General features: G+C 39.6%; 3 protein-coding genes across 5 annotated transcripts in view; 2 read left to right on the top strand and 1 right to left on the bottom strand.

Annotated features, from left to right (window-relative positions):
• Positions 1-7,744, top strand: part of LOC6041325 (protein outspread) — a 302,805-nt gene extending 295,061 nt beyond the window's left edge. For 2 of the 3 annotated variants that reach the window (XM_038254900.1, XM_038254899.1), the window contains 7 exons: positions 53-4,165; positions 4,233-4,367; positions 4,422-4,558; positions 4,620-4,772; positions 4,839-4,920; positions 5,091-5,295; positions 6,442-7,744. In XM_038254900.1, coding sequence (XP_038110828.1) covers positions 53-4,165; positions 4,233-4,367; positions 4,422-4,558; positions 4,620-4,772; positions 4,839-4,920; positions 5,091-5,295; positions 6,442-6,863 — 5,247 coding nt within the window. In that variant the 3' untranslated portion in view covers positions 6,864-7,744. The remainder of the gene's footprint in view (positions 1-52; positions 4,166-4,232; positions 4,368-4,421; positions 4,559-4,619; positions 4,773-4,838; positions 4,921-5,090; positions 5,296-6,441) is intronic. The other variant, XM_038254901.1, reaches the window with a different exon arrangement.
• Positions 7,745-11,608: 3,864 nt separating this feature from the next.
• On the bottom strand, positions 11,609-16,822 carry LOC6041324 (ras-related protein Rab-9B). Its single transcript, XM_001850551.2, has 4 exons — positions 16,743-16,822; positions 16,180-16,414; positions 15,793-15,929; positions 11,609-13,320 (listed from the first exon to the last, which is right to left on the bottom strand). The coding sequence occupies exons 2-4, from the start codon at positions 16,232-16,234 to the stop codon at positions 12,811-12,813; spliced, it is 702 nt and encodes a 233-aa protein (XP_001850603.1). The 5' UTR covers positions 16,235-16,414; positions 16,743-16,822; the 3' UTR covers positions 11,609-12,810.
• Positions 16,823-17,666: 844 nt separating this feature from the next.
• Positions 17,667-22,050, top strand: LOC6041323 ((Lyso)-N-acylphosphatidylethanolamine lipase). The gene is made up of 6 exons (XM_038257699.1): positions 17,667-17,989; positions 18,077-18,155; positions 18,231-18,295; positions 19,382-19,766; positions 21,211-21,480; positions 21,541-22,050. The coding sequence occupies exons 2-6, from the start codon at positions 18,118-18,120 to the stop codon at positions 21,872-21,874; spliced, it is 1,092 nt and encodes a 363-aa protein (XP_038113627.1). The 5' UTR covers positions 17,667-17,989; positions 18,077-18,117; the 3' UTR covers positions 21,875-22,050.
• Positions 22,051-26,023: the final 3,973 nt, after the last annotated feature.

Here is a 26,023-nt window from a genome sequence, read left to right as displayed (position 1 = left end):
TTGGGTGGGGATTTGGGTTTCGCAAAGTTTAACCTTGTTCTCTCGGTTTCAGACGTGGGACAACCGACGAATCGTTCTGTCGACCGTGACCATCAGCATCAGGAACAATTGGATCAATGTGCTCAAAACGGCAGCAGGATTATCGCAGACCAAAGCTACGCTAAACAACAACAACCTCGGACTGAACAATCAAAACGACGAAAACTTCAAAATGTTAACGGATAAGCCACCCTTAGAGATAGAGATAATCGACAGCGGAGGAGGAGGAGGCCAGATGTCGGAAAAGCTCGGTAGCCATAACAGTAACAACCCTGATACCAAAAGAGTAGGAGGAGAAGACGTGGTCGATGCAAGTCCCGTCCAGAAGAGCCAAGACGTGATCGTTCATCTGACCAAGTCGAACAGTTCCAGTGACGTATTGAACAACAACAACAACAACAACCTGCCCCAAAAGTCGTCCAGTGCGGTTACGGTCACGACACCCGTTACGCCCATTACGCCCAAGTCGATGATGTTCTCGTCGGACGAAGAGTATCGAACGGCGTCCGAGGGAGGTCGCCGGGACAGCATTGGCGACTGGGGCTCACCCATCTCACCCTCACCTCCAGTAGTGCCACATTCAGCGATAGCTAGAACCAAAGATAGATTAAAGTCATCCCACAACAGGCTGCACAAGCGAAGTCAATCGTCGCCGCCCAGTTCACGGCGCAGCACCATCGACAGCGTCCAGTCGGAGGATCAACTGCTGCTGCACATCAATCCCGTCCAGGAAGAGGTTTGCATCGACAAGGAGCTTCAGCTGCGGCTGCAGGCAGCGGAGAAGGAACTGTCCATGCTGCGCGAGGAAACTCACGAGCGTGAGGCTCGGATGTCGGAACTGCTGGCAACGCTGGAACGCACCGAGCAGGAGCTGACCAGGAAGCGCGAGCTGGAGGAGAATCGCGAGAAGCTTATGCTCCAACTGGACGAGAGTAGAAACAACGCCCAGGAAGTGATCGATAGGGTCACGGTGGAGCTGGACAAGAGTCGTGACACTGTCAAAGAGCTTGAGGATCGACTGGCACGGGGGATCGAGGAGAACGAATCGCTGTACAAGAAGATCCGAGAGTACGGAATCTGCAGTCCAGCGTCAAGTTTGTGCAGTTTGAACACTCGATCTGGTAAGATGAAGCGGATGGACTCGTTTAGTGATCTGACCAGCTTGAACGAGGTGGACCCGAGTATGCTGGACAAGGACATGTTGACGGATGAGTATCAGGAGTTGCGAGCACGATTCGAGAAGGCGGTTAGTGAGCTGAAAGCGATGAAGCGGGAGCTGAAAGAATCGCACAAGATTTGTGATGATTTGGAAATTTCGTACGCTAGTTTGAAGAACGAAACCGAACGACACCAGCGGGAACACGAAGCGCAATCACGCATGATGGCCGACAGAATACAGGACATGACGAATAAGTACACGAACGCCGAGAAGCAAGTGAGACTTCTGCGACAGAAGCTGGTGCGGAATGAGAAGCGACGATCGCTGTCGTTGAAGGGTAAAGAGTCGCTTACGATCCAGAAGGAGCTCGAGGAGAAGGTGACTGAGCTGGAGAACAAGATTGACGCGCTTGAGCATGGCGTGACGCTGGTGGATGCTGCAGTCTCCCCGACCGATACCTCAGAGCTGAAGAGTGTGAAGCGCGCGTCGACTCGTCTGCGAAGGAAGAGTTTGGACAGCGCGACGATATCGGCACAGCCGATGCAAGTTCTGCTGCGGCTAAACAATCTGGAGAAGCGAGTTGACACGATCAAGAGCACTTCCGGGGAAAGTCTGGCCATTCCGGGGTCTAGCGAAAGTGTAAACAGTGCGGGCACGGTAAGCAGCAACGAGAGCTACAGCAGTGCAAGCTCAACCAAGTACACACCCACCAATTTGAACCCAAAAGTATCGGAACATCTGATGGATCGCTTGAAGAGTCTGGAGGGCGTGGTGATATCGGTCCGCGAGCTAGTCAACCAAAGCATGCACCAGTTCCAGAACCTCAAGTCGTCACGTTCGCGGCGATCCGTTTCTCCGATTGCCGACAAGAAGGATTCGTTCAAGTTTGTGGAGCGGTGCTTGTCGGAAGTTTCGAAACTGCTGCGTGACAGCTGCGATAACTGCGTGATTCAGGACTGTTCGCTGAACAACAATATTGTCCTGCTGCCCGAGTCGAATCCCATAAAGTTGGCGCTCACGCAGATGGAGGGTCAGCTGAAGAACAAGCTGAGCGATTTGCTGAAGCAACGGCGAATGTTGAGGGAGACGAACGGTCTCACGCAGAAGAAGGACATGGAGTTGCTGGCGGAGAGGATAGCTTTTGAAAGTGTGTGCTTTGGGAAACTGCGGAACGCGTTGGAACGAGCGGAGAACGCCCGAGAGTACGAGGAGAAACAAACCAAAGTTGAAGTGTCGGAAACGATCCAGTTGATGGCAATGTTGAAGGCCAAGCTGGCGGGGAAATGTGGGATCAAGCCAAACAGTAGCGTGGATGTGCTGGCCAGTGTCCTTGCGAGGAAGCTGATGCTGTCGGCTGGGCGAACCAGCAACATTCGAACGCTCAACTTCCCGCCAATCAACACGAGCCTGCTGGATGATCTGCTACGACAGCAGAATGAAGTGCACATGATCGCAAAGCGGTACAAAACTACGGTGATGGAGAATCTAGCGTACGGGCTGGCCGCGGAAACGCTCAGCTACATTTCTTCCTCGAACGATACGATTCAGGGTGCCGTCCAGGAAGCTTGGCGACAGGCACAAGAAGCGGTCAATGCCGAGTTGGTACAGTCGGAAATCGCTCATATAATGATGCGAAGTGCGCAACGGTACGAGAACTCGCTAACCCCTGCCTTTGGATACGCTCTGTCAACCAACGAACGAGTCACGTTTGAAAACTTTGCCGACGCCGTTCAGGATATGCTCCGGCGGGAGATGGAACTAGCGGTCAACCAGCTAACGGAGTGCTACGAGGAGAGTTTGGCCAAGATGAAGCGTGGCCAGTGGCGGTTGCACCTGGAACAGGAACGCAAACCCAGCGAAGGTCGTCAGCTGTTGGCGGAGTTTGCGGACATTGTCGCACACAAGGCGCTGATCGACGCACGCGTTCAGGTGCTGAAGGGAGACTACATCCCGGCCAAGATCAAGCTGATCAACGAAGACGCCAACAGTTTTAGCGTTGTGGCGTTGAAAAAGTACGAGAGTTTGTACACCGATCTCACTGCCGACCTGGAGATTGCCAATCCGGATGACATCCTCGCGGAAGCGGACTTTAACTTTATGTATAAATACTTTGTGAACGAACATGCCACCAACAAGGGTGACATCAAGGAGATATCGAACATCCTGAACGAACTGGAAAGATCGGTTGTATCGCTGCAGAACGCGATGGTTCCGGACAACGTCCTGATTGCGAGCACAATCGACGCGGACAGCTTGCGCACCATTCACGCCCGTTGTGTGGAGGTGCAGAAACGAATCGATTCTCTGATTGAAACTGCCAAAACTCTCCAGCTGGAGTGTGACGAATGCAGCAAGCTGCAGGAATCGCTGCTTCAGCTGACCGACCGACACGAGTCGGACATGGCTTCGCTGAAGCAGCAAAACGAACTCAAAGTCAAGCAGCTGACTTTGAAAATCGAAGAACAAAAACAACTCGTGAAGAGTATCGAAAGCGAGAAGAACGAACTGCAGGAGCGGCTGAGCAATGACAAGAACGTGCTGAAGCTTCGGGAGAAGGAATTCAACGAGCTGAACGCCAAGCTGCGTGACTATGAAACCATGTGCCATGAGAAGGATAGGGAAATTGAAGAACTGTTGGAAACGTACGACGAGGAGCGCAAAAAGTCGAAGCTGTTGCGTGACAGGTACGAAGAGCTGTCAAACAATCACCACAAAAACGCCGAAGAGTACGTCGAGCTGGAGAAGGAACGCGACTTTCTGTTCGAGCAGATCAAGAAGGAAAAGGACCACGTAAAGCGGCTCGAGAAGCGGCTGGAAATGCTGGAAGCGGAACACGCCCAACAGGTTGACAATTTGCACGCGGCGTACCGCGAGCAGCAGATGGCCAACGAAATCGACTCGCAAAAGGACAAGGAAGACGAGGACAGTCTGCGGCAGCGCTACCAGGCGGAAATCGAGCAGCTGAGGGTGAGTGACTTTAATGCGCAATCAAGTGACGAACCCCATTGTAACAAAAATGGTCCAACAATTTCAGGCTCTGTGCGAGAAGGGACTCGCTGCGATGGAATCGTCGCACCGGCGGATCATCCAGGACCAGGAGGAGAAGCACCAGCACGAGATTGCCCGACTGATTGTGGAGAAGGAGCAAGCGCTCGCCGAAGAAACACAGGTGAGCTGGCCAATCTGTGCAGGGTGCAGACACTAACTGATTGGCTTATTGCAGGCAACTTTGGCAGCACTGGACGCAATGCGCAAGGCCCACCAGAACGAAGTTCAACGCGAGGTTACGCGCTTCAAGCAAGAATTCTTGCAACAGTTTCAAAAGGGAGGAACGTCACCGCTGACGTACAAGGAGAAAGAGTGAGTGCATATTTACGAAAAGATTCAGTGCTATAATTATTATTTTTCATTTCTACAACAGGCAAGAGCTGGAAGAGGTACGGCAGGAAATTCTATCCCTCTCGGAAAAGTACTCGATGAAGTGCGTTGAAACGGCATCGATCGAGGAAAAGCTCAAGATTGCGACGCAACAGCTCAAGTACTCCCAGCAGCACATTCTGCAGCTTGATGTCAGGTGCGGTTTCGAAAATTATGTTTATGACTAAGAGTTGAAATATTTTTTTAACATTTTTGCTTGTAGGAATAAACAACTGCGGGCACACTTTGTAACGGGCGAACCCAGTGAATCCACTTCGTCCAGCACGTTGTCCAAAGAAACGCAGGTAGACTCTATCAGCCCCTACATATAAAGCTACGTTTCGTTCAAAACTAATCCATTGCATGTGCTTTTTCTCTTTTTTTTGCCCTGATTTTTACTCCTAATCCTACTGAATCGATCATCCTAACACACGCACACACAAACCAAACCTACAAACAACAAAAATACTAACAGCATGAGCAAGCGATCCCTTGTCAAGCATCCGCAGGTGATTCCACCGTGATTCCTCCATCACCAGTTCCGGCAGCGATTTCGTCGTCAAGCAGCAGCAGCATCTTGTCTTCTTCCTCGGGATCAACTGCAGAAGCTCAGAGTGTCAGAGAAGTCCATATCATTAACAATAAGAAAGAATCACATCCTAGATTGAACTATTGCGAAGGTACTTGTGTTGCGTTGTTTACTTAATTTGATTTACTTTTTTGGTTTTAGTTTTTGTTATACTTCTTTTTCGTTTCGTGCATCATTTTTCATACCGCTAAAATAATGCCCATCCTTAAAAACATTGTAATTGCTTAAAATACAGTCATCCCTCATATTCGGAACAGTTCACAGATCGGCCAATGTTCAACAAATCATAGAAAATCGATAATTGAACATAATGATTTGCTTTTACCTTCATGTGAAAACTTTTCTTGCTATCTTTAGATCGGCTGTACATTTTTACGTTTTATATCAAGTTTTTAAAGAAAAACATTGACCCTTGAAATCCACAAATTCGGAACTCTTTTTTCTTACGATGTAAACAAACTTTTTTTTCTCTCCAGGAGTACTTGTTTTTTTTACAAAATAATGACTTTACACTCTGAAACCAGTTAATTTCATGCTTAGTAATGTTTTATGAATGGTCTGATAACTTTTTGTGAAAATATCAGTTAAATTCAGGTATTCCACAATTATGGGAGGGACAATAACATTCCACATTCATGGAACAGGCAATTTGGAGGCAGTGTTTTGCTGCTCTGGTTAAAATAGTCTTGAAAGGCAGGTTTTTGTTTAAAAAGTACTACTTTTACTAGTGAAATAGCAAGAGAATGTCCAAATAAAGGTTCTAAAAATAGTAAGGCCGACAGAAAAGTTGCATTTTGTACCCTATTGACAAATTACCATAAAAGTGTTCCGAATTTGTGGGTGTTCCGAATATGTGGGATGACTGTTCTTATATTTCTATTCGATACTAGATACTGTGATCCCTTTCTGACATCGAAGTTACAAAGTAAACAGGGGCAAAAGTGACAGACGCAACATTTTGCGAATTGCCATTGTAGATCAGGCTTTTCAATGTTCTAGCCCTTGTATTGGACACAAAAATTGAACAATTTTTGAAAATTTTAATTTTTGGAGATATTTTAGATGACAAAAATGCCACCTTTTGAGCTATGTCAAGATGGTCAAAATGCATTTTACAGTATTGCCAATTTTTTGAAAAAAATCATGTTTTCCATTCTACTCGTTGATCATTTCATTCAGTCTTGAAATGGGAAAAAAACTTCGTTTATTCCAACAAATATCATCTTCTTCCTTCCAGGAGCCAAACTAGGTGTCTCGCCCATTCTTCCTACCTCCACCACGTCGACAGGCGCCGGCCTCACCGGCACCGAGCCACCCGGACATTCTCCGAGCATCAGCAACAACCGAGCCAAAGTTTTACCCTCCAAGCAACTGAACACGATGGCGACGCCATGTCTTTTGGGCTCCACCGTCGAGTCCACCACCGTCACAACTTCTCCTCCTGCCGCCGCAGGATCTTATCCCATCCTATCATCGTGCATCAGCAGTCTTTCGAAATGCAACAGCATCAGAAATAGTAGCAACAACAATAATAATAATAATAATGATACCGACAGCCTAACCGAGCTTAAGCCAGCAACAATCAGCGCGATGTGTTCGCCCCCTCTCTTGGATGAGAAGGACGTTGAACAGATACATCGATTCGAATTGGAAATTTGAAAAAAGAAATGCTTCGCCACAAAAATAAGATGCAAAAAATAATCATTATTATTATTGACACCCAGACACATAAACTCACAGAAAGTTTGGTTTAGTAGAAAATCGCTTATTAGTGTTGCACCTGGAAAGAAGTTGATCATGTTATAGGACAATCTTAACCGTAGGACCTTCTAACACCAGTTATTTATGCACATACCACACGACTCACCGGAGATCACTGCTTTTATTTTATTTTGAACCTTCACTGTACATTTCTTTGATTTTAACTCAATCGTGAATTGAAACTTATTTTATTGTTTTACTCCTGTACAGTAGATCTAGCCCTTAAAACTATTACTTTGTATAATATATAACAAATCTAACAGTTAGAAAAATTCATCATAGAATCTAAGAAAAGAAATGGAAAGAGCATGTAATTAAAAAAAAACACATCAAAAAAGCGTTAATCAGCTTGACCCCAGTTTTTGTTATCCCTTTTTTTTGCTAACGATCCCCTCTGACTAGACACGCCATTTCGTCGTTTTGGACATATCAAAATTTGACACCCGTCGTACTTTGTAGGCAAAACTGTGTGTATGGAATGTTAGTCAATACTGTAGAGTTTATTTTATTTAATATATACATATAAATGCATTAAATTAGCTCCTTCACCACCCTCACCACCACAGAGTGCTCAACCACATTTAAGCCACCCACAACCCAACCACCTCCCCTACCTTCAGTTGGTCTTGACCGTACTTCAATAAAATAATAACTAATTGTGGAAGAGAGAAAGAAGAAAAAAACATACACTTTAATTTCAACCCGTGGTTTTGTTACCTGTTTGAAACGTTTATCCGAAACACAACAATATAAATTAAATGGGCTTGTTCTTGATTAAATTGGTTGTTATGTGTTTATTAGTCTGGCGATATCACATTCCACGGACTCTGTACAGAGAGAACCTACCCCGCAAAAAAAAACATCCACCTTAACACTCAAACGCTCGGGTAGTGACCCCCATTTTTTTTTTCTTAAAAATCTCATAACTTTTGATAGAATTGACCAATTTGGATGCATCCGGTTGCACAAGATTCAGATTTGTCTATATTTTTAACTGTCAGATTGGGGACAAGATTGGGGACAACTTTTACCGAAGATATTTCGGATTCCGTTGGGGTACTTCGGTTCTCATATTCGGGTTATTGGTCAATATAACAAAAACTTCTTCACAGAACAATGCCGGAAATGATGCAAAACTTCAAGGCATTATTTTAATACATCATCCTATAAAAATAATTGACATGGTTAAGTCCTATGGGACACCGGAGCCGGTTCCAGTTGGGCACAAACCGACATCAGCACAGTGAACCGTTTCCGGTTGGAACCTGTTCCGGTGCCCGAAGGTCTTAAGAATGACATGTATCTATGCAGGATGATGTATAAGAATAATGCCTTGAAGTTTACATCATTTCCGGCATTGTTCTGTGAAGAAGATTTTGTTATATTGACCAATAACCCATATAAGAGAGCCGAGGTACCCCAACGGAACCCGGATTATCTCCGGTAAAAATGGACCATATATATCCCCAATCTGACAGTTGAAAATATAGACAAATCTGGATCTTTTGCAACCGGATGCATCCAAATTGGTCAATTCTATCAAAAGTTATAAGATTTTTAAGAAAAAAAAAATTGGGGTCAAATGACTACCCGAACGTTTCTGGTCTCTATTGCAAGTTTCTGCTCGAACTTAGGGGTCCGAAGGATTGAATTTAGAGAGCATCCAAACCTTTTTATACTCCAACAGACGACCATAGGATTGCGAGTCCAACCGCCACCAGCGATTCCACCGGAGCAGGCTTGGTTTGCTGTGTTGTTTGTGTTTTATAGTAGGAGACGACACCCACACCTGGAACGACTTAACCCTCTACAACCCAATCCCGCCTTTAGACGGGCTTCGATTTAAAAAATCACCAAAAATCCATTTTCAACCAATTTTTGCCTTCCTCACCTTACTGAGGAAAGGCTATAAAATCACTCGAAAAATGAACTTTTTAATAAGACCTCCTAGAGCTACCGTCATTTATACATATCAACTCAGAATCACCAGCTGAGCAAATGTCTGTGTGTTTGGCTGTATGTAGTAGCCCGGGTCAAAAAAAATTAAGTTGCTCAAATCAAAAATTATATGAGATTGCCCGAAAGAGTACTCAAAATGGAGGCTCAGGCCAAAATTTCAGCCCATTTGGTTGAAAATTGGCTTGCCTTGATCAGGAACAAGTTTAAATGGGAATTAACCCGTAAAACTGGAGCATTTAGGTAAATTGCTCGGTACAAGTCAGCCGTTAACAAATGACGACTTTTGCATACCATGCGGTCCTAGGGGATGGTCTGGGGAACAATTCTTCCGAAGGGTGCAAGACGATCCGAGGCCCCTAGTCTTGCCTTGAACCGGATTCATTCCGGCTTCGCAGAAATTCTCATGGTCCCAGCAAAATGTATAAGGAAAAATCAAAGCACACTTAGAAGGCTGCCTCGATCAAAGGACGCCATATGGCAATAGCCATCACGTGGCAGGAAAATAACTTCAAACTCGGCTTCAAAATTACATTTAGCGTTGATAAGGTGATTTTGATCAAATATATGGTTGAATAAAGTATCCTAGGAATAACAAAACCACTTTAAAAGCAAAAATTGATGATACCTTCCTCCATAAATCATGTGGAAATTTTAGGGGTGTTGGAATCACTCTATTAATGAGAGGAAGGCACCAACCACCTAAAAGTGGATTAAGTAACGTATTGATCTTTAAAATGCATTGGAAAGAAGAACTCTCAAAATTTTAGAAAATTTATGAGTTGGAACTTTTACTTGTTTTATTTGACTCAATGTTTTTAAACATAACATTTTTAGGGGTCTTAGGCTAACATTTCCTATATTTTAAATAAAAAAAAGGATGCAGTAATTTATTGCAAATTAAAGTTTTTCGTAGAACAAAAGTTGCTCAAAATGACCTTCTGAACACGGGAAAAATAAAAAAATCGAAAAAAATTGGGCAGTAGAGGGTTAATGGCTTTACAACAACCAAGGCCGGGATCGACGCTAATCGAACTACACTTGATTCATTCTAACTAATATTTAGTGTTTTGGTAGAATGTACTAAAATATTTAGGGAATCTGTTATCGATCATGGCGGCGAATATCGCGCTCCAGTGCTGACAGAATATTAGATTGATATTTATTACTACACGGAGAAAAAAGAGTTCCCAAAATCGTGAACAAGCGTTCATGAAATTCGGAACCACGAACAAAGTGTTCAAATTCCATGGTACGATTTTGAAAAACGTACCATGAAATTTGAACACTTTGTTCGTGGTTCCGAATTTCATGAACGCTTGTTCACGATTTTGAGAACTCTTTTTTCTCCGTGTACCAAAAATGTAACATGCAATCAACTACACAAATCTGGAAATGTGCAATTCAAGAAGGCGAAGATTTGTTCAGTAGAAAATTTCAAGTGTTCATCAAATCTGATCCGATATTGCTCAATTTCACCAGGGCCACATTTTGATCCCAAGAGAGCCCTACTTTCAATGCATGGCTTAACATGTAAAACCCTTGGACAAGTATGCTTCCCTGCATGGATTTGGCTCCATTTTTTCCCAAGAAACTTTTTGCAAAACGGATTACGCTACTGTTACATGCACGGTTAAAAATTTCCAATACTCTACAACAGCCAAAATGGCCACCATCTTGTGGATCACGCATTCTCATCCGCTTTTGTAGCATTTTAGGGGTCATATTCGAGTTCTGCAAGCCAAAATTAGCAAAATCGGAGTTTTTGATTTAATGAAGAAATCGTCTTATTATGTGTTTTTTGAACATCTCAGTTCCTTTTCTGGCAGATTTGGGTTCAGGTGGGTCGATTAGCCTAGACCTATCAAAACTGAGTGAGATTGTTGAACTGATTTTGAGCAACCTCTGGCTCTGGCTTGCTAGGTACATGATTTGCTTCTTGTATGGACATTTCCGTTTTTTGTGCCAAGGAATACTTGATTTTGTATTAGTCATTTGAATCACACAAATCTGCTTGACATTTTCAGAGGTTGTTTGGGCATATGAGTTGTTCCCCGACATCGACTTTTTCTTAAATTTTTGAAAAATCTCCTTTTTAAAATGCAATTTCATAAGAGAAAACTCTTGCCTTCCTCACCTCAATGAGGAAAGGCTATAAAATCAGTCGAAAATGAACCTTTTAATTTTACTTTCTAGACCCACCTTCACATATATATTTCGACTCAGAATCATATACTGAGCAAATGTCTGTGTGTGTAGTCGGATGTTGATTAAAATAATTGCACTTGATTATCTCGGTGCTGGCTGAACCGATTTTGACCGTTTTGTTCTCCTTCGGTCCGTATCGGGGTCCGATAAATCACTATTTATAAATCATTATGTTTTTCTATAAGTTCTTCAAAAATTATGCTGAAAAACTATTTTGACTATGTTCCGGAAGTTTTTAAAAAGGGTGGTTTTTGTAAGAAAGCTGAAATTATGCAAAAAAAAGACATTTTTATGATCTGAAATTTTTATATGAATTTAAAAAGTTACACTTACAGATACTTGAGGATTTTTGCGGTTTTTAAACCTACAAACTTTGTGTCTCGGTTTGCCCCATTTACCATTGATCTAGAGTCTGATTTTTTTTTTAATTATGATGTTACCAGTATATGATTGTTTCGAAATTGAAAGTCAACACTCGGTTACGGTGAAACTATTTTATTGTTAAATTGATTTTTAAATATATTGTAAAACAAAATCTCGCTTATCTTACAAATTTGTTATAAATTAATTACGCTGCTTCACATGAGCTACGAGAATTGTGTTGTTGAATCTGATCGGAGCCAATCAACGCGAGTGCAGCAAGTACCTATTTTGCAATAAAAGGCCTAATGATTAGTATTGGTTGTAGTACCATGCTTCTGTATGCAAGCACATCGTGAAACTTGTCTGCTTCCGATTCGGAGTAATACAGTAATTTGCGGGTGACGACGGTGTGTGAAAAATATTAAAACTTCCCCCACCGAAAAAAAGGAGTGTTTAGAGCGGTGCCAGAAAAGTCACACAAAACTAGTCATTTTGTCTATTACGGTGATTGTAAACAAGGAGCAGAGTGTAAATACGTCTAAATAAACATGTAAATAACAAAAGTATAAACATAAAGTGGAATGCAACAAAGGCGACATCAAGCAGTTGGTTCCTAGCAGAGTTGTTTAGCACGGTTGAAACCTCATTGCAGAGTGGAGTAATCTCATTTCTATTGCTTTCTTCAAATTAAAGATCTACGTATTCTGGAATGTGTGCAAAGCAGTTGACTGATTTTACATTTAAACTATCAATTTGTACCAATAACCGCAACGAGGGCAGTTCGTCTGCAACAAAGAAAATTAAAGGTGCGGAATGGTAAAATTGAATTGTTACAATATTTTTTTTTCGTTTCTTCGTTTACTCTATATATGGCCTGCATATGTTTGATTGTGACATTCCTTGCCAATGCTTGTAGTCGCGATTCAAATCTGAGTGCGTTAGATTCTTCCCCAATTCGTTTGCTGCGTGTGGAGTGCTCTTTGCACACTTACAATTGATTTTACCTCAGCCTAAGCAGCCTGACAGCAGCAGGTGCTCAAACAGAGCTTGTTTGTGTGTGTGTGTTTTGTCGTGTTTAAAAGCTGAGAATCGTTTATTATTCTGACTGGGGAAGATGTGTGTAAACATGCCTTGATATAAAAAATATTGGAGTATAATATATCTTACCAATTTTTGCCCTCACTACTCCCGCCCTCCCTAATCATTCTGGGTATCTTTTGTGTGTGTGTATTCATCACTTATCACATGTCGACGATTTCACGACCAGCAGTCACGCGTTTCTTACAAAAAATATGTTGTGTCTTCATCGTTGCCTTCATTAATTCGGATAATCGTCGTCGTCCGGCACGGGATGTCCACTGCCCACGTTTCCTCCGATGCAGCAAAACCGGCTCGTATTCGCGCTCAAATTCACCCCCTTGGTCAGATCGATCGTGTCGTGGCCTTGGGCGCGCAGCTCCCGTTCCGTACACTTCTCCAGCTTTTGCCACTGCTTGACGGCCAGCGCAAACGCTTCGTACACGTTCTCCGACGATTTGGCCGAAGTTTCGATAAACGCGGCCACGTGATGCTCCTGGCACCACTCGGACACCTCCTCGGCCGTGACCTGCCGCTGGGCCACCGGGATGTCACTTTTCGTTCCGACCACGATGAACGGAAAGCGGTCCGCTTTGACGTCGTAGTATTTGAGGAATTCTTCGCGCCACTGGATGAGCGCACGGAAGCTGGATTTGTCGTCCACCGCGTACGCCAACAGGCAGATGTCCGAGCCCCGGTAGAAGGGAGTTCGCAGGGCCTTGAAGCGTTCCTGGCCGGCGGTGTCCCAAATCTGGAGGAGGGGATAAAACACTTGTTTACAAATTTGACTACATGTTATTTTTTTTAATAAAGGTAATCGAATCTATATAAAAAAGAAAAGTTTCGTGTACAAATTTTGATATATCACAGCAACTTTGATAGATTAAACACTGAATCTTTAAAAAAACGCTTGACTTGTATTAAAAATATTCGAAATATAAGAAATATAGGGGAAAGTGGGGCAAGCGTAACAAGCTAAGAAAATGCTCGTTATAACATATTAAAAACGTTAAAAAATCCGTCAGATTTTTTTTTAAATCATCTTATTCCAGGTCTTGACTAGGACTTTGATAGAACAAGTTTTTATTAAAAATCCTGTTTTTTAATGTTAAAAATTGATTTCATTTTTTTTTGATTTTTCGTACGTTCCACTCAACTAGTGGGGCAAGACGAACAACCCTCTGGGGCAAGAGGAACAATGCATGAAACAACATGTTAATTTGTTAACAATTAAACTGTTATCACTTAGATAAATCAGATTAGCATGTATTCGAAACGTTTTTAATTTTAAGATTAAATTGTAATATTTTATTTTACTAAAAATTTGATCGTTTTCACAAAAAAAAATATTACTTAGATGATAAATAGAAAATTTTTATATCCCAATGACAATTTTAACATAAAAAACAAATTTCAAGCCTGATTTTCTACATTTTGGAATAAAAAGAAGTACCGTCAACTGGACGAATCGGGACTACAGTCTAAATAGGGACAGCAGTAGATAGAGCACTTGAAGTTTTTAAATTTGGAAATGTATGCTCTAACATGGTTCAAACTGCTGTCCCAATTCGCCCCATGTGTCCCAATTCACCCCAGTTGACGGTTCCAACCGTGTGGCTCAATCAGACCGCGCACTGGACTCACAATCCATCGCCGGTTCGAATCCCGGGGCGGGCACTAAATATTCTAAATGTAAATATGGGTATCCGGCTACTTCACCCGTGCCGCAGTTTCTAAGTCATTTTAGATATGGTTCGTACCTACTAGCAATAGTAGCCGACAAATAAAAAAAAGCAATATGTCATTGTTGTTCCAAAATTGTTAAGCCCAAAAATGTCATTAAAAAAATTATGAAATGGGCTTAAAAGCGTGTTTCAAACAGGTTTAAAGCCGAAAAATTAACTGTTTAATTTGACCTCCTAGGCCCACCTTCTTTTCTGGAGTTATTTTTTTTAAAGGTCCAATAAACCAAATTTCCAGTTTTTGCTTTTTGGGTGTTTTTTAAACCGCCTTGAGTCAGAGGTATCAAAAAACACCCAAAAAGCATATACTGAAAATTTGGTTTATTGGACCTTTTCAAAAAAAAACTCCAGATTTATACATATCGACTTAGAATCGAAAACTAACAAAATATCTGTTTGTCTTGGTCAAAATTGTCACTCAGATTTCTTAGCTCTGGCTCAACCGATTTAGGCCAAATCAGTCGCATTTGACTTGGTTTAGGTCCCATAGATCAAGTTTCGATAAGTAGTTCAAAATTTATGTTTAAAAATGTGTTTTCGCATATTGTTAGGTTGATGACCGGAAATCTTAATCATGTTATATATTGTTTGATAGGTAATCGAAAAACCTTTCAAACGAGTCTAAAAGTTTAAAGATCTGGCAACCATGTCTCAAGTCTCAAGTTATCTATATGAAAACTATGTCCGAATCAATCATTCGAGCGATCGTTGGATAGGTAATCGAAAGACCTTTTGAACGAGTCTAAAGTTCTTCCGAACGTCTAATACAGCGATTCTCGACGGGGGTACCGGGCCTACTAGATTTAAATGGCAGGGGGTGCCAGTCTGGAAGAAGGTTGAGAATTGCTGGTCTAATAGACCAAAGATCAGGCAACAAAGTATGTCAATTCTTTTTGAGACTAGATCCTAATTGAACTTAGTTGGTTCCATACCTCAAACTATGTTTTGTGCGCACTTTATTTCCAAAAAAAATATAATCCAGATGAAAATTATTTCCGGATCTTTTGTGTGATCTATATTTTGTTACGAGTGAGAAGGCACCAACCACAGAGGTGGATTAAGAATGTTTTTTTTCTCTGTTGTTTGACTCTGTTATTTCATCAACTAATATGATCTTCACAATGACAAAATTTGGTATTGATGTTATTACCACCGCCTACGGTACCTTTAAATGCTAAACATATGCCCCATTGACTGAGTAACAATGTTTTGGTTAAATTGTTATTATAAGTTTTTAAATCCCAGTGAGAAAACTGGCTAAAATTCGAGCGAAATTCAAGCCAAGGGATAGCAAACTAAACTTTTTTGTTTTTGTTCCATTGATCAAAGCAAGTGTTAAAACATGTTGAAAAATGGAATTTTTCGATAGTAAAACTATTTGGCCAATTTTGAATGTTTAGAAGAAAGATTCCACACCTACACGATTCCTCATTTCACTTCGATTTAGTGTTAAAATTGACGTATTTCTCATGAAGGCTTACCTGCAGCGTGAATCGTTCGTTATCCACCTGGATGTCCTTGTTGAGGAACTCCACCCCGATGGTGTGGAAACTGTTTGCATCGAAAAAGTTCGACACAAACCGATTCATTAGGCAACTTTTACCTACCCCGCCATCGCCTGTATTAAAAGACAAAACACAAGATAATTTAATTAGAGCTGCAAGCAAGCAAGCCCCGAACTGCTAACCAGCTGACGATGATCAGACTGATGACAATGATCGTGTAACAGTATTTCCGCAGTCTACCTACATTTACATGCAAATCATAGATACTTTTTCGAGAATGCTACAACACAACATCTGCATGCAAATGTGGGCGTAGAAGAAGACAAACGCAATCAAATTCTTCAGCAATATCTTTCCACTCACCTAGAATTACTACCTTCAGTAGTACATTTTTGCTCGGTGGCCTCATATTCGTCATCTTGGATGTGTAGATTTGTTTGTCCGATTTCGTCACGACAATCTACGATCGGTGTACTCTACGGTCTATGGCTTGCTTTCTACGCCACAGCCCAACCAGCTTCAGAGAGGTCACTTCTCGGAAATGACCCCGACACGACTACTAAACAAGTTGTCACTCTGCGCAGACAATAAAACCAAACTACAAACAGAAAAAAAACAAACTTTCGTCTCGTTTCTTGCCACCTGATTATAACTATCTCTTTGTTCAAATGCGCATAAAATTAAAACATAAATAAACGCGAATTGCCCCACCAACACAGCAGTGGAGCCAAGGTCGAAAATCACTCGCTTTATGCGAAAACCAAAAGTCTAGAGGTTTTATCGATAGAACTTTTTCGTTCTCGGTTCTGCACACAACCAAGCACCAAATAAACCAAGTTTATTTTGAACCACGAACAAAAACACACAACATTAACATTAAGCGAGAAAAGTTATTGCTTCATTTCTGCGTGGAACAGTATTTCAACCTAATCCATTTTTCGTCTCTGATGGCTGATGATGACAGACGTCCGTAGACGGAATGGAACACTGACAAATCGTGAACAAGACTGAACATAAAAGGAAAGAAAGCGGCGGTTGTCAAAATCAGCCGGCTGTATACGTTAGTTGCAAAAAGGTGGGAAAATGAATGCGGATGAAGGATGGCAAAATTAAATCTACTTGAGAACATTTTTTCTGCAATTTTTGTACAAAATTATTTGAATTTTTGTCGCGTGTAAATGCACTTTCGTTTTGCAAAATGTAACAAAAAGACAAACAAGCTGGGTAACATATAGTCGAGTTCCTGATTTTAACACATACAAAGACAACATTTTTTAAAGATAAATTATAATTGGGTCCTAAAATGAAGCTTAGATTGCTAATATTATTGTTTACAGCAATAAAGCTTATTTTTCGGAATACAATGACTCTTTATACGAGCGTAAAGGATTTAAAATTGATTTTTAAATCCATTTTGAAAAATTAATCTCGCGGTCCCTCTTGACAGAAAAGCTCCTACTTGACAGCTCGTTCCAAGGGGACCATAGTTGATCCATCAAAAAAAAATGTTGTCTTGTAATTTTATTTTTTTCATTGAATTAAAAAAAAGTGATCAGAAATGGTTTTTAATCGTGTTTTTACCGTTGTACATCAAAATTTACATAGGGTTTAGTACCCAAGTATGAGAAATCACACTTGATGTTCCATTTGGTCCGTTTTACTAACTTGACCAAAAATGTAAAGCCTCATTTCAAAGATAGATTTTTGGAACCTGGAAATTAATGCGTGTTTCGTAAAAGGCGACTAGAATAAAATTAACAAGGACACCAGATTTAAATAAGAACCACTGTCGTAGGCCATGACATCAAGAGCTGGATTCTGAACATTCAGAACTTCATTCATTTTTTGTTTTGATGTCGGCACACAGAGTGCTGAACAAGTTTAGTTATAAATATATATTTACTATCGTAATATTCATTGAGAAAAAAAACAAAGTCCTGTTGCTGTTATTGATCTCACCTAATGATTCAAAATTCAAACTTTTAATGTTACAGTGTTCCCAATAAATCTTCCACAATCATCTATGAAAACTATGACGCAATTTTCGGCAAAATTATCTTAAAATCGTCATCGCTGCTGTGAATGTGAATGTGTTTGAAGCTCTCCGTGAAGTAATGACAAAACAGCTCGCTAGCATGTGTCGCCGCTTTAGTCATTCGTCTGCGTCCAAGCGGTAAACAACACAGCTTCCCGTTTACAGATTCTCTGTACCGTTCTAGAAGTATTTCATAATACCACCTAATCACTTTACTTCGTATAGACACCTACGACGAAACTGCGCATCTCGAGCCTAAATCAACTATGACAGACGAAGAATCAGCTGGCTCATCCGATACAAGGTTTGTATGGTTTAAATGTTGATTATTTGTAGAGATTTTAATGGTAAAACTGATTTGAAATTATTTCTTTTTCAGTTGGTTTAGTTGGACAAGGTATTCCTTCAACATGCTACGTTCAATCGAGAAGTCAATTTTGTCGCGTAAGTAGGGGAAAGTGGGGCAAGACGACCATATGGGGCAAGAGGAACAATCGCTCCTACGGCCGTAATTTGTACAATTTTGATTATTTCCAGTATGAGGAATTGTTGCTAGCAATGCAATTAGCTGATTCTACTACCACATAACCGCCAAAATGACGTAAACGCCACGGGGCATAAGATTTAATGAAGTTTTTTTCAAAACCTTTGTTTTCTTATAATATTTGGAAAGTACAAAATAAGGTTTAGGGTTCGTTTTAAGGCTCATTTTATCAAAATGCTATTTTTCCTAGATCAGTAGTGTCCCTACCAATGACATGCACCTATTACAAAGTATGATTTAACTTTTGGTTATTTTTGTTGAGAGCTTTAAAAAAATCTTGTTCAGGTGGGGCAAGTGTACCATATGGATTTTTAGTATGGAAAAAATACGAATTGCTGCAAGAACATATTTTATTGGGAAATAAATACATGAAAGTACTTAAAAACTGATAAACAATCGTTAAAAAAAATTGTTCATACAAAGTATAGTGATATTATGAAAATTTACTATTTATCATCGAAGTAGTATTTTTTTCGTAAAAACGATAAAATTTTTAGTAAAATATTATTATTTAATCTAAAAATGAAGAAACCATTCAAATACATTCTAATCTGATGTATCTAAGTGATAACAGTTCAATTGTTAGCAAATTAACATGTTTTTTCATGCATTGTTCCTCTTGCCCCAACGGGTTGTTCGTCTTGCCCCACTAGTTGAGTAGAACGTACGGAAAATCGAAAATTTTAAAATCAATTTTTCACATTAAAAAACAGGATTTTTTAAAAACTTGTTTAAACAAAGTCTTAGTCAAGACCTAGAATAAGATGATTATAATAAAATCCGACAGATTTTTTAACTTTTTAATGGGTTATAACGAGCATTTCCTTAGCTTGTTACACTTGCCCCACTTTCCCCTATTCATATCTCAATGAATTGGCACAATGAGGTACGATAAGCAAAATTACGAATCAGAGTACAAAGCGTGCAGATATTAGACTTTTGTCCCCAACGCAACGTCACCCCTGATGATGATGTTCATTCTACAGATTTGCGACGACCATACCGAGGTATGTTCGTCGACATCGGCCCGTGCGTTGGAGATCAAGATAAAGTGTGGACGATTACGATGAACAACGAAGAATCCAAACGAGTGCCCATTCTGATGCTGCACGGACTTGGCGCGGGTGTGGCGCTGTGGGTTCTCAATCTGGACGAGCTAGCCCAGCATCGTACGGTTTACGCGATTGACATTCTTGGCTTTGGACGAAGTTCGCGGCCGCGCTTCTCAGACGATGCCATGGTGGCCGAAAAACAGCTCGTCAAGTCAATCGACGAATGGCGAAAGGAGATGGGTCTCAAGGAGATGATTCTGCTTGGCCATTCGATGGGTGGCTTCCTTGCGGCAAGCTATGCTCTGTCCTATCCCGATCGGTGAGTGATGTCTGTGGTGTTTGATTAACAAATAGTCTTGGAAAATTCTGAATTGAATTTTATTTTTTTTATTTTTTGGCGTTTGTTTTTCGTGAAAACATATTATTTTGTTTGAATTGATTACTTAAATTAGTCTTGCCTAGAAACACGACCAAGGATACCCCAGAACAGTACATATTTTTCTAAGTTAGTTCGAAGTTTGTCTAGAGACTAGGTTCTAGAAGTTGAGTTCAAGTGGGTAAATATTACAAGACTCAAATAAATATAAGTTTAGAAAAAATAATATACTATGGTTAAGGCTACCAACTCTTGCTGAGCAAAAATCCGTACACTTTGCTGATATGACACCATGGTGTAACAAAAACTGTCAATGAATTATTTAGATAAATTAAATTTAATTTATTTGAGCATTTAAAAAAAACTGTATCGTTTTTACAGCTAACAAATTTCACAAAATGCTATCAGAGTGCATATGACTTGCACGTTTAAAAGTATTCATAAATTAAACCGTTATTTGAATCAAATCATTATGTTCTTCAATTTTTTTGTTAAACGTTTAAAAGTTTACGAAATGTCAAGTTTACTTATCGTTCTAAGTGTTTTCACGAACACTTTTCCAGAGTTTTTTTGATTGAAAAGGTCCTATAACATGTGAAACACAACAGTTTATAGGACCTTTAAAAAAATTCTAGTTTTTGTTATTTCAAATGTTCAAATGATTTCACAAGTTTTAGAAAGCCTTTGGAAATGGATAAATATATTTAGTAAGGAATTTCTAAAAGAACAATTATAGAGTTTTTTTAAAGATCCTATCAACATATGAAAGACAATAGTTCACAAACTCTAGAATTATTGATAATCAAGTTTGAATTGAGAAAACCCCAGAAAATTCTCGCTTTTCAAATCAAACTCACAGAAAAATAAAAAAAAATCTAGCTAACAAAAGCTTCGACCAAATCAAAAAAGCAATTCAATGATTAAAAAGTTGTTAAAATTCCGTACAAATCCGTATTATGCGTAAAATTCCCTACAAAAATTCCGGCCTGTTAAAAATCCGCGAAGAGGTTCGAAATCCGTATGGTAAGGAAAAAATCCGTACAATTGGTAGCCTTAACTATGGTTAAGGAACACAAGTTAAAAAAAAACCAAAAATCCAAACACGGTGGTTTATAAGGGTGGTCGAAATCCGGGCTTCCTCGGGGCTACCTCTTGAAATTAAAGATTGACCCACCACAAGGCTAAATTCTAAATTTGAGCTCATTAGGGCCACCCTAACGTACATACACTTACACACAATTCCAAGCCATATTTAAAAAAAAATCGTAAAAGAACAGGTTTTTGCAACAAAAAAATACAACGCCTTGCAAATTTCTCTAATTAAATGTTGGTCCCATGAGTTGAAAATAAACAAACATAAATATGATTTTTAAAATATTTTCCCCAGCGTCAAGCACCTCATCCTAGCCGACCCATGGGGATTTCCCGAGAAGCCCAAAGATGTCGAACGGCCGAAGAAAATCCCAATGTGGGCTCGTGCAATCGTAACTGCCTCCAAACCGCTCAACCCGCTGTGGATCCTTCGGTTCTTTGGACCGCTGGGCTCGTGGCTGGTGGGGAAGACCAGGCCGGACATCCTGAGGAAGTTTTCCGGCGTCGTCACAAACCCCGACGACATACCAAACTACATTCATCAATGCAACGCACAGAGTCCAACGTGGGTCAAATTATGAAAGGGAAAACTACAATTTCTATAGCTCTATTCCTCCCATTCCAGCGGTGAGAGCGCATTCCACACCATGATGCAGGACTTTGGATGGGCGAAGAACCCAATGATAAACCGAGTACAGGACATGAAGAGCACGGTTCCTATAACGTTCCTGTACGGAGCACGCTCGTGGGTGGACAACAGCCCAGGCGAAACGATCAAGCAACTGCGGCATCAAAGCTTCGTCAAAGTGCACTCGATTCCCGGTGCCGGTCACCACGTGTACGCGGACGATGCGGCCACCTTCAACCGGTTGATAAACGAGGCGTGCGCGACCTGTGATGCGGAGAATCAAACCGTGGCCGAAATTAAACCGGAATCGCCGGAAGCCAGTGCAGCTTAGATTAGCTTAAGTTTTTATAGTGCCTGTGAACAAGAAATGGAAACACAAAATATCACAATGCAATTTATATTAAAGTGTGACATTTAGATTATTTGTAAGTATTGGAATATGTAAAATCTGATCAAATTCTCAGGTTTGACTATTTAAATAAATTTATTGATATTAAATACTTCCCAGATTTTGTATCTTATTGTTTCATTTTGAAATTTTACCAAAATCATATTGTTTTGATGATTATTTTTGCATCCAATTAACTATGTATTTTATATGTATGACCATTTCGAAGTTCTAAAATATATCATTAAATTATTTTTAAATTCCGTTTTCAAAATAAAATCTTTTCAAATTATTCTATAATATCGAAATGGCCTACTTATCGTCACCAAAATAACAGAGGAGCAGTTCTCTCAGATTTCGGTCATTCGATTTTTTTTTGTATTTTTTAATCCGACTGAAACTTTTTTGGTGCCTTCGGTATGCCCAAAGAAGCTATTTTGCATCATTAGTTTGTCCATATTATTTTCCATACAAATTTGGCAGCTGGCCATACAAAAATGATGTATGAAAATTCAAAAATCTGTATCTTTTGAACGAATTTTTTGATCGATTTGGTGTCTTTGGCAAAGTTGTATGTATGGATATGGACTACACTGGAAAAAAATGATGCACGGTAAAAATACATTTTGGTGATTTTTTATTTAACTTTTTGTCACTAAAACTTGATTTGCAAAAAAAAAACTATTTTTATTTTTTGATATGTTTCAGAGGACATCAAATGCCAACTTTTCAGAAATTTCCAGGTTGTGCAAAAAATCTTTGAGCGAGTTATGAATTTTTGAATCAATACTGATTTTTTTCAAAAAATCGAAAAAGTGGTCGCAAAAAATTTTCAACTTCATTTTTCGATGTAAAATCAAATTTGCAATTTAAAAGTACTTTAGTGAAATTTTGATAAAGTGCACCGTTTTCAAGTTAAATCCATTTTCAGGTGACTTTTTTGAAAATAGTCGCAGTTTTTCATTTTTTAAAATTAGTGCACATGTTTGGCCACTTTTGAAAAAAATATTTTTGAAAAGCTGAGAAAATTCTCTATATTTTGCACTTTTGAACTACGTTGATACGACCCTTAGTTGCTGACATATTGCCATGCAAAGGTTTAAAAACAGGAAAATTGATGTTTGTTAAATCCCACCCAAACAACACACCATTTTCTAATGTCGATATGTCAGCAACTAATGGTCCGATTTTCAATGTTAAAATATGAAACATTCGTGAAATTTTCCGATCTTTTCGAAAAAATATGTTCAATTCTTTTTAAACCAAGACTAACATTTCAAAAGGTCCAAACATTCAATATTACTCCCTTTTAAAATGTTAGTCAAAAAAAATCAAGCCATCCACATTAACGACCCCCGGGCCTTTTGTGGTCTCTATTGCAAGTTTCTGCTCGAACCTAGGAGTCCGAAGGTTTGAATGGGGAGAGCACCCAAACCACTTTCTACTCCACCCCAGTGTTTGAACTGACGACTTTTGGATTGCGAGTCCTACCGCCGCCAGCGATTCCACCGGAGTAGGCTTGGTTTGGTGTGTTGTTTGTACTTATGGCATGGAGACGACTCCTACACCTGGAATGACTTAACGGCCTAACAACAACCAAGGCCGGGACCGACATTTTACTTCCTCATCCGATGGAAGGTTGGAGCAGATGGGAATCGAATCCAGAATCATCCGCTTACAAAGCGGACAGCGTAATCATAAAATGTTAGTATTGGTTTAAAAATTTTGAAAATATTTTTTTCAAAAATATCGGAAAATTTCACTAATGTTTCATATTTTAACATTGAAAATCGGACCATAAGTTGCTGAGATATCGACATTAGAAAATGGTGTGTTGTTTGGGTGGGACTTAGAAAACATCAATTTTCCTGTTTTTAAACCTTTACATGGCAATATCTCAGCAACGAATGGTCGTATCAACAAAGTTTAAAATTTCACTTAAGTACATTTTGATTTTGATTTTACATCGAAAAATGAAGTTGAAAATTTTTTGCGACCGATTTTTCGATTTTTTTTAAAAATCAGTATTGATTCAAAAATTTATAACTCGTTCAAAGATTGTTTGCACAACCTGGAAATTTCTGAAAAGTTGGCATTTGATGTCCTCTCCTGTCCTGTTTTATATCAAAAAATAAAAAAAATAAAAATAGTGTTATTTTGCAAATCAAGTTTTAGTAACAAAAAGTTAAATAAAAAATCACCAACATTTTTTGTACCGTGCATAATTTTTTCCAGTGTAGTTTATATCCATACCTACAACTTTGCCGAGGACACCAAATCGATCAAAAAATTCGTTCAAAAGATACAGATTTTTGAATTTTCATACATCATTTTTGTATGGCCAGCTGCCAAATATGTATGGAAAATAATATGGACAAACTAATGATGCAAAAAGGCTTCTTTAGGCATAAAAAAGTTTCAGTCTGATTAAAAAATACAAAAATTAAAATTTAATTTCCATGTAAACTTGAACCCGCTTGAGACAAGCCAGTTTTCAACCAAATGAGCTGAAATTTGGCGTGAGAGTCCCTATGGGTATGCCCTTCAAGGGGAACCACACCAGAACTTGATCTGAGAACTTTTCAAAATCCGTACCCACCCTAATATACATGTTTATTCTATAACACATATCATTATCTTTTAATTTAGTATTTTTCATGATCTACCATATTTTTTTCTCTGTTGTGTTTGTTTTCAATATTTTTACTTTTACATATAAACTTTAGCTTTTAAGTTTGTTGCAATAATTAACGTTGGATATTAATCCAGAGAACGGTAAAAAAAAAATGCAAGCTAATTTTTAATTCAATAAATGTTAATAAAGTTAATAAGTTAATAAGAGGAGTTATTTGAAGAAAAAGATAAAAATGTTTTTGTGTTTTTCATATAAAAAAAATCGAGCCTCGTCATGCACACGGGATATGTCTTGAGAGTCTTCACCCAGAGCCAATTGGGTCCTAAAATGAAGCTTAGATTGCTGATATTATTGTTTATAGCGATAAAGCTTATTTTTCTGAGTACAATGACCCTTTGTACGACCACAAAGAGTTTAAAATGGATTTTTAAATCAATTTTGAAAAATTAACCTCGCGGTCCTTCTTGACAGAAAAGCTCCTACTTGACAGCTCGTTCCAAGGGGACCATAGTTAATCCATCGAAAAAATGTTGTCTTGTAAAAAAAAAAAATTGCATTAAAATGAAAAAAAGTAGTCAGAAATTGTTTTTAATCGTGTTTTTTAACGTTGTACATAAAAATTGACATAGGGCTTTAGTACCCAATTTGGTCCATTCCATCTCGAGATATCGTGGCACCCGTAAATCAAATTTGACAGTCCGCTTTGCGCACGGCAAAATGTTATGCTTAAAATCGACTCTAACTCAGTTAAATCATGAAATATCTTCAGGAAACTTCCGGGACTGATTGAAAGTAATTTTTTTTTAGTGGATTCAATAAATTTTCTGTAATATAAAATTAAAACAAGATAAATTCAAATTAAAATAATCAAAAAATTGAAAGGAGACAAAAACTGTGATGTAGGTATTTCGTAAATTTTAAGTATTAATTAGCAGTAGTGTCCGTGGTTTAACGTTACCGCACGTCTGGCGTCGGTATAATTTCCCTCTGACAGTCGGACTAGCTGCAACAAATTGTCAGTAGAGAAGGAGCCCCGCAAACACGCGACTGTTTATTTTCTCCGCCCTGCCTTATCCGTCAATAAACAGTTAGCGCTCTGCTACACATCGCAGCACAGCGCACACTGAGTTCGCAGTTGTAATAGTAGTCTGCAGGTCAGCAGATGTGTTTTGGTCCCTCCTTCCCAACTTCTGCGCCTTGTCGGCTGTGTGTACATCAGTTTAGTCCTAACTAGCGACCAAATCAATCGGAGGAAAATATTATTGCGGGCGTTAATAATTAGAGTTCACGCGCGGTGATACGACCGCAAGATAATGGTCGCATGACAGCCGCATGACAACCGCAGAACAAATTTTTGGCAGTTGTCAAAGGTTGCCTTGAGTTTTCAGCTGACTTTTTGGAAAATATTCAAAACAAACCAAGTTGACAACCAAATCAACGCAGAATTTCAGTTCAAC

Source organism: Culex quinquefasciatus, chromosome 2, assembly GCF_015732765.1.
Source record: "Culex quinquefasciatus strain JHB chromosome 2, VPISU_Cqui_1.0_pri_paternal, whole genome shotgun sequence".
Taxonomy (NCBI): domain Eukaryota; kingdom Metazoa; phylum Arthropoda; class Insecta; order Diptera; family Culicidae; genus Culex; species Culex quinquefasciatus.
Note: the sequence above shows the minus strand (reverse complement) of the source record. Positions and strands in the feature narration are given on the sequence as shown.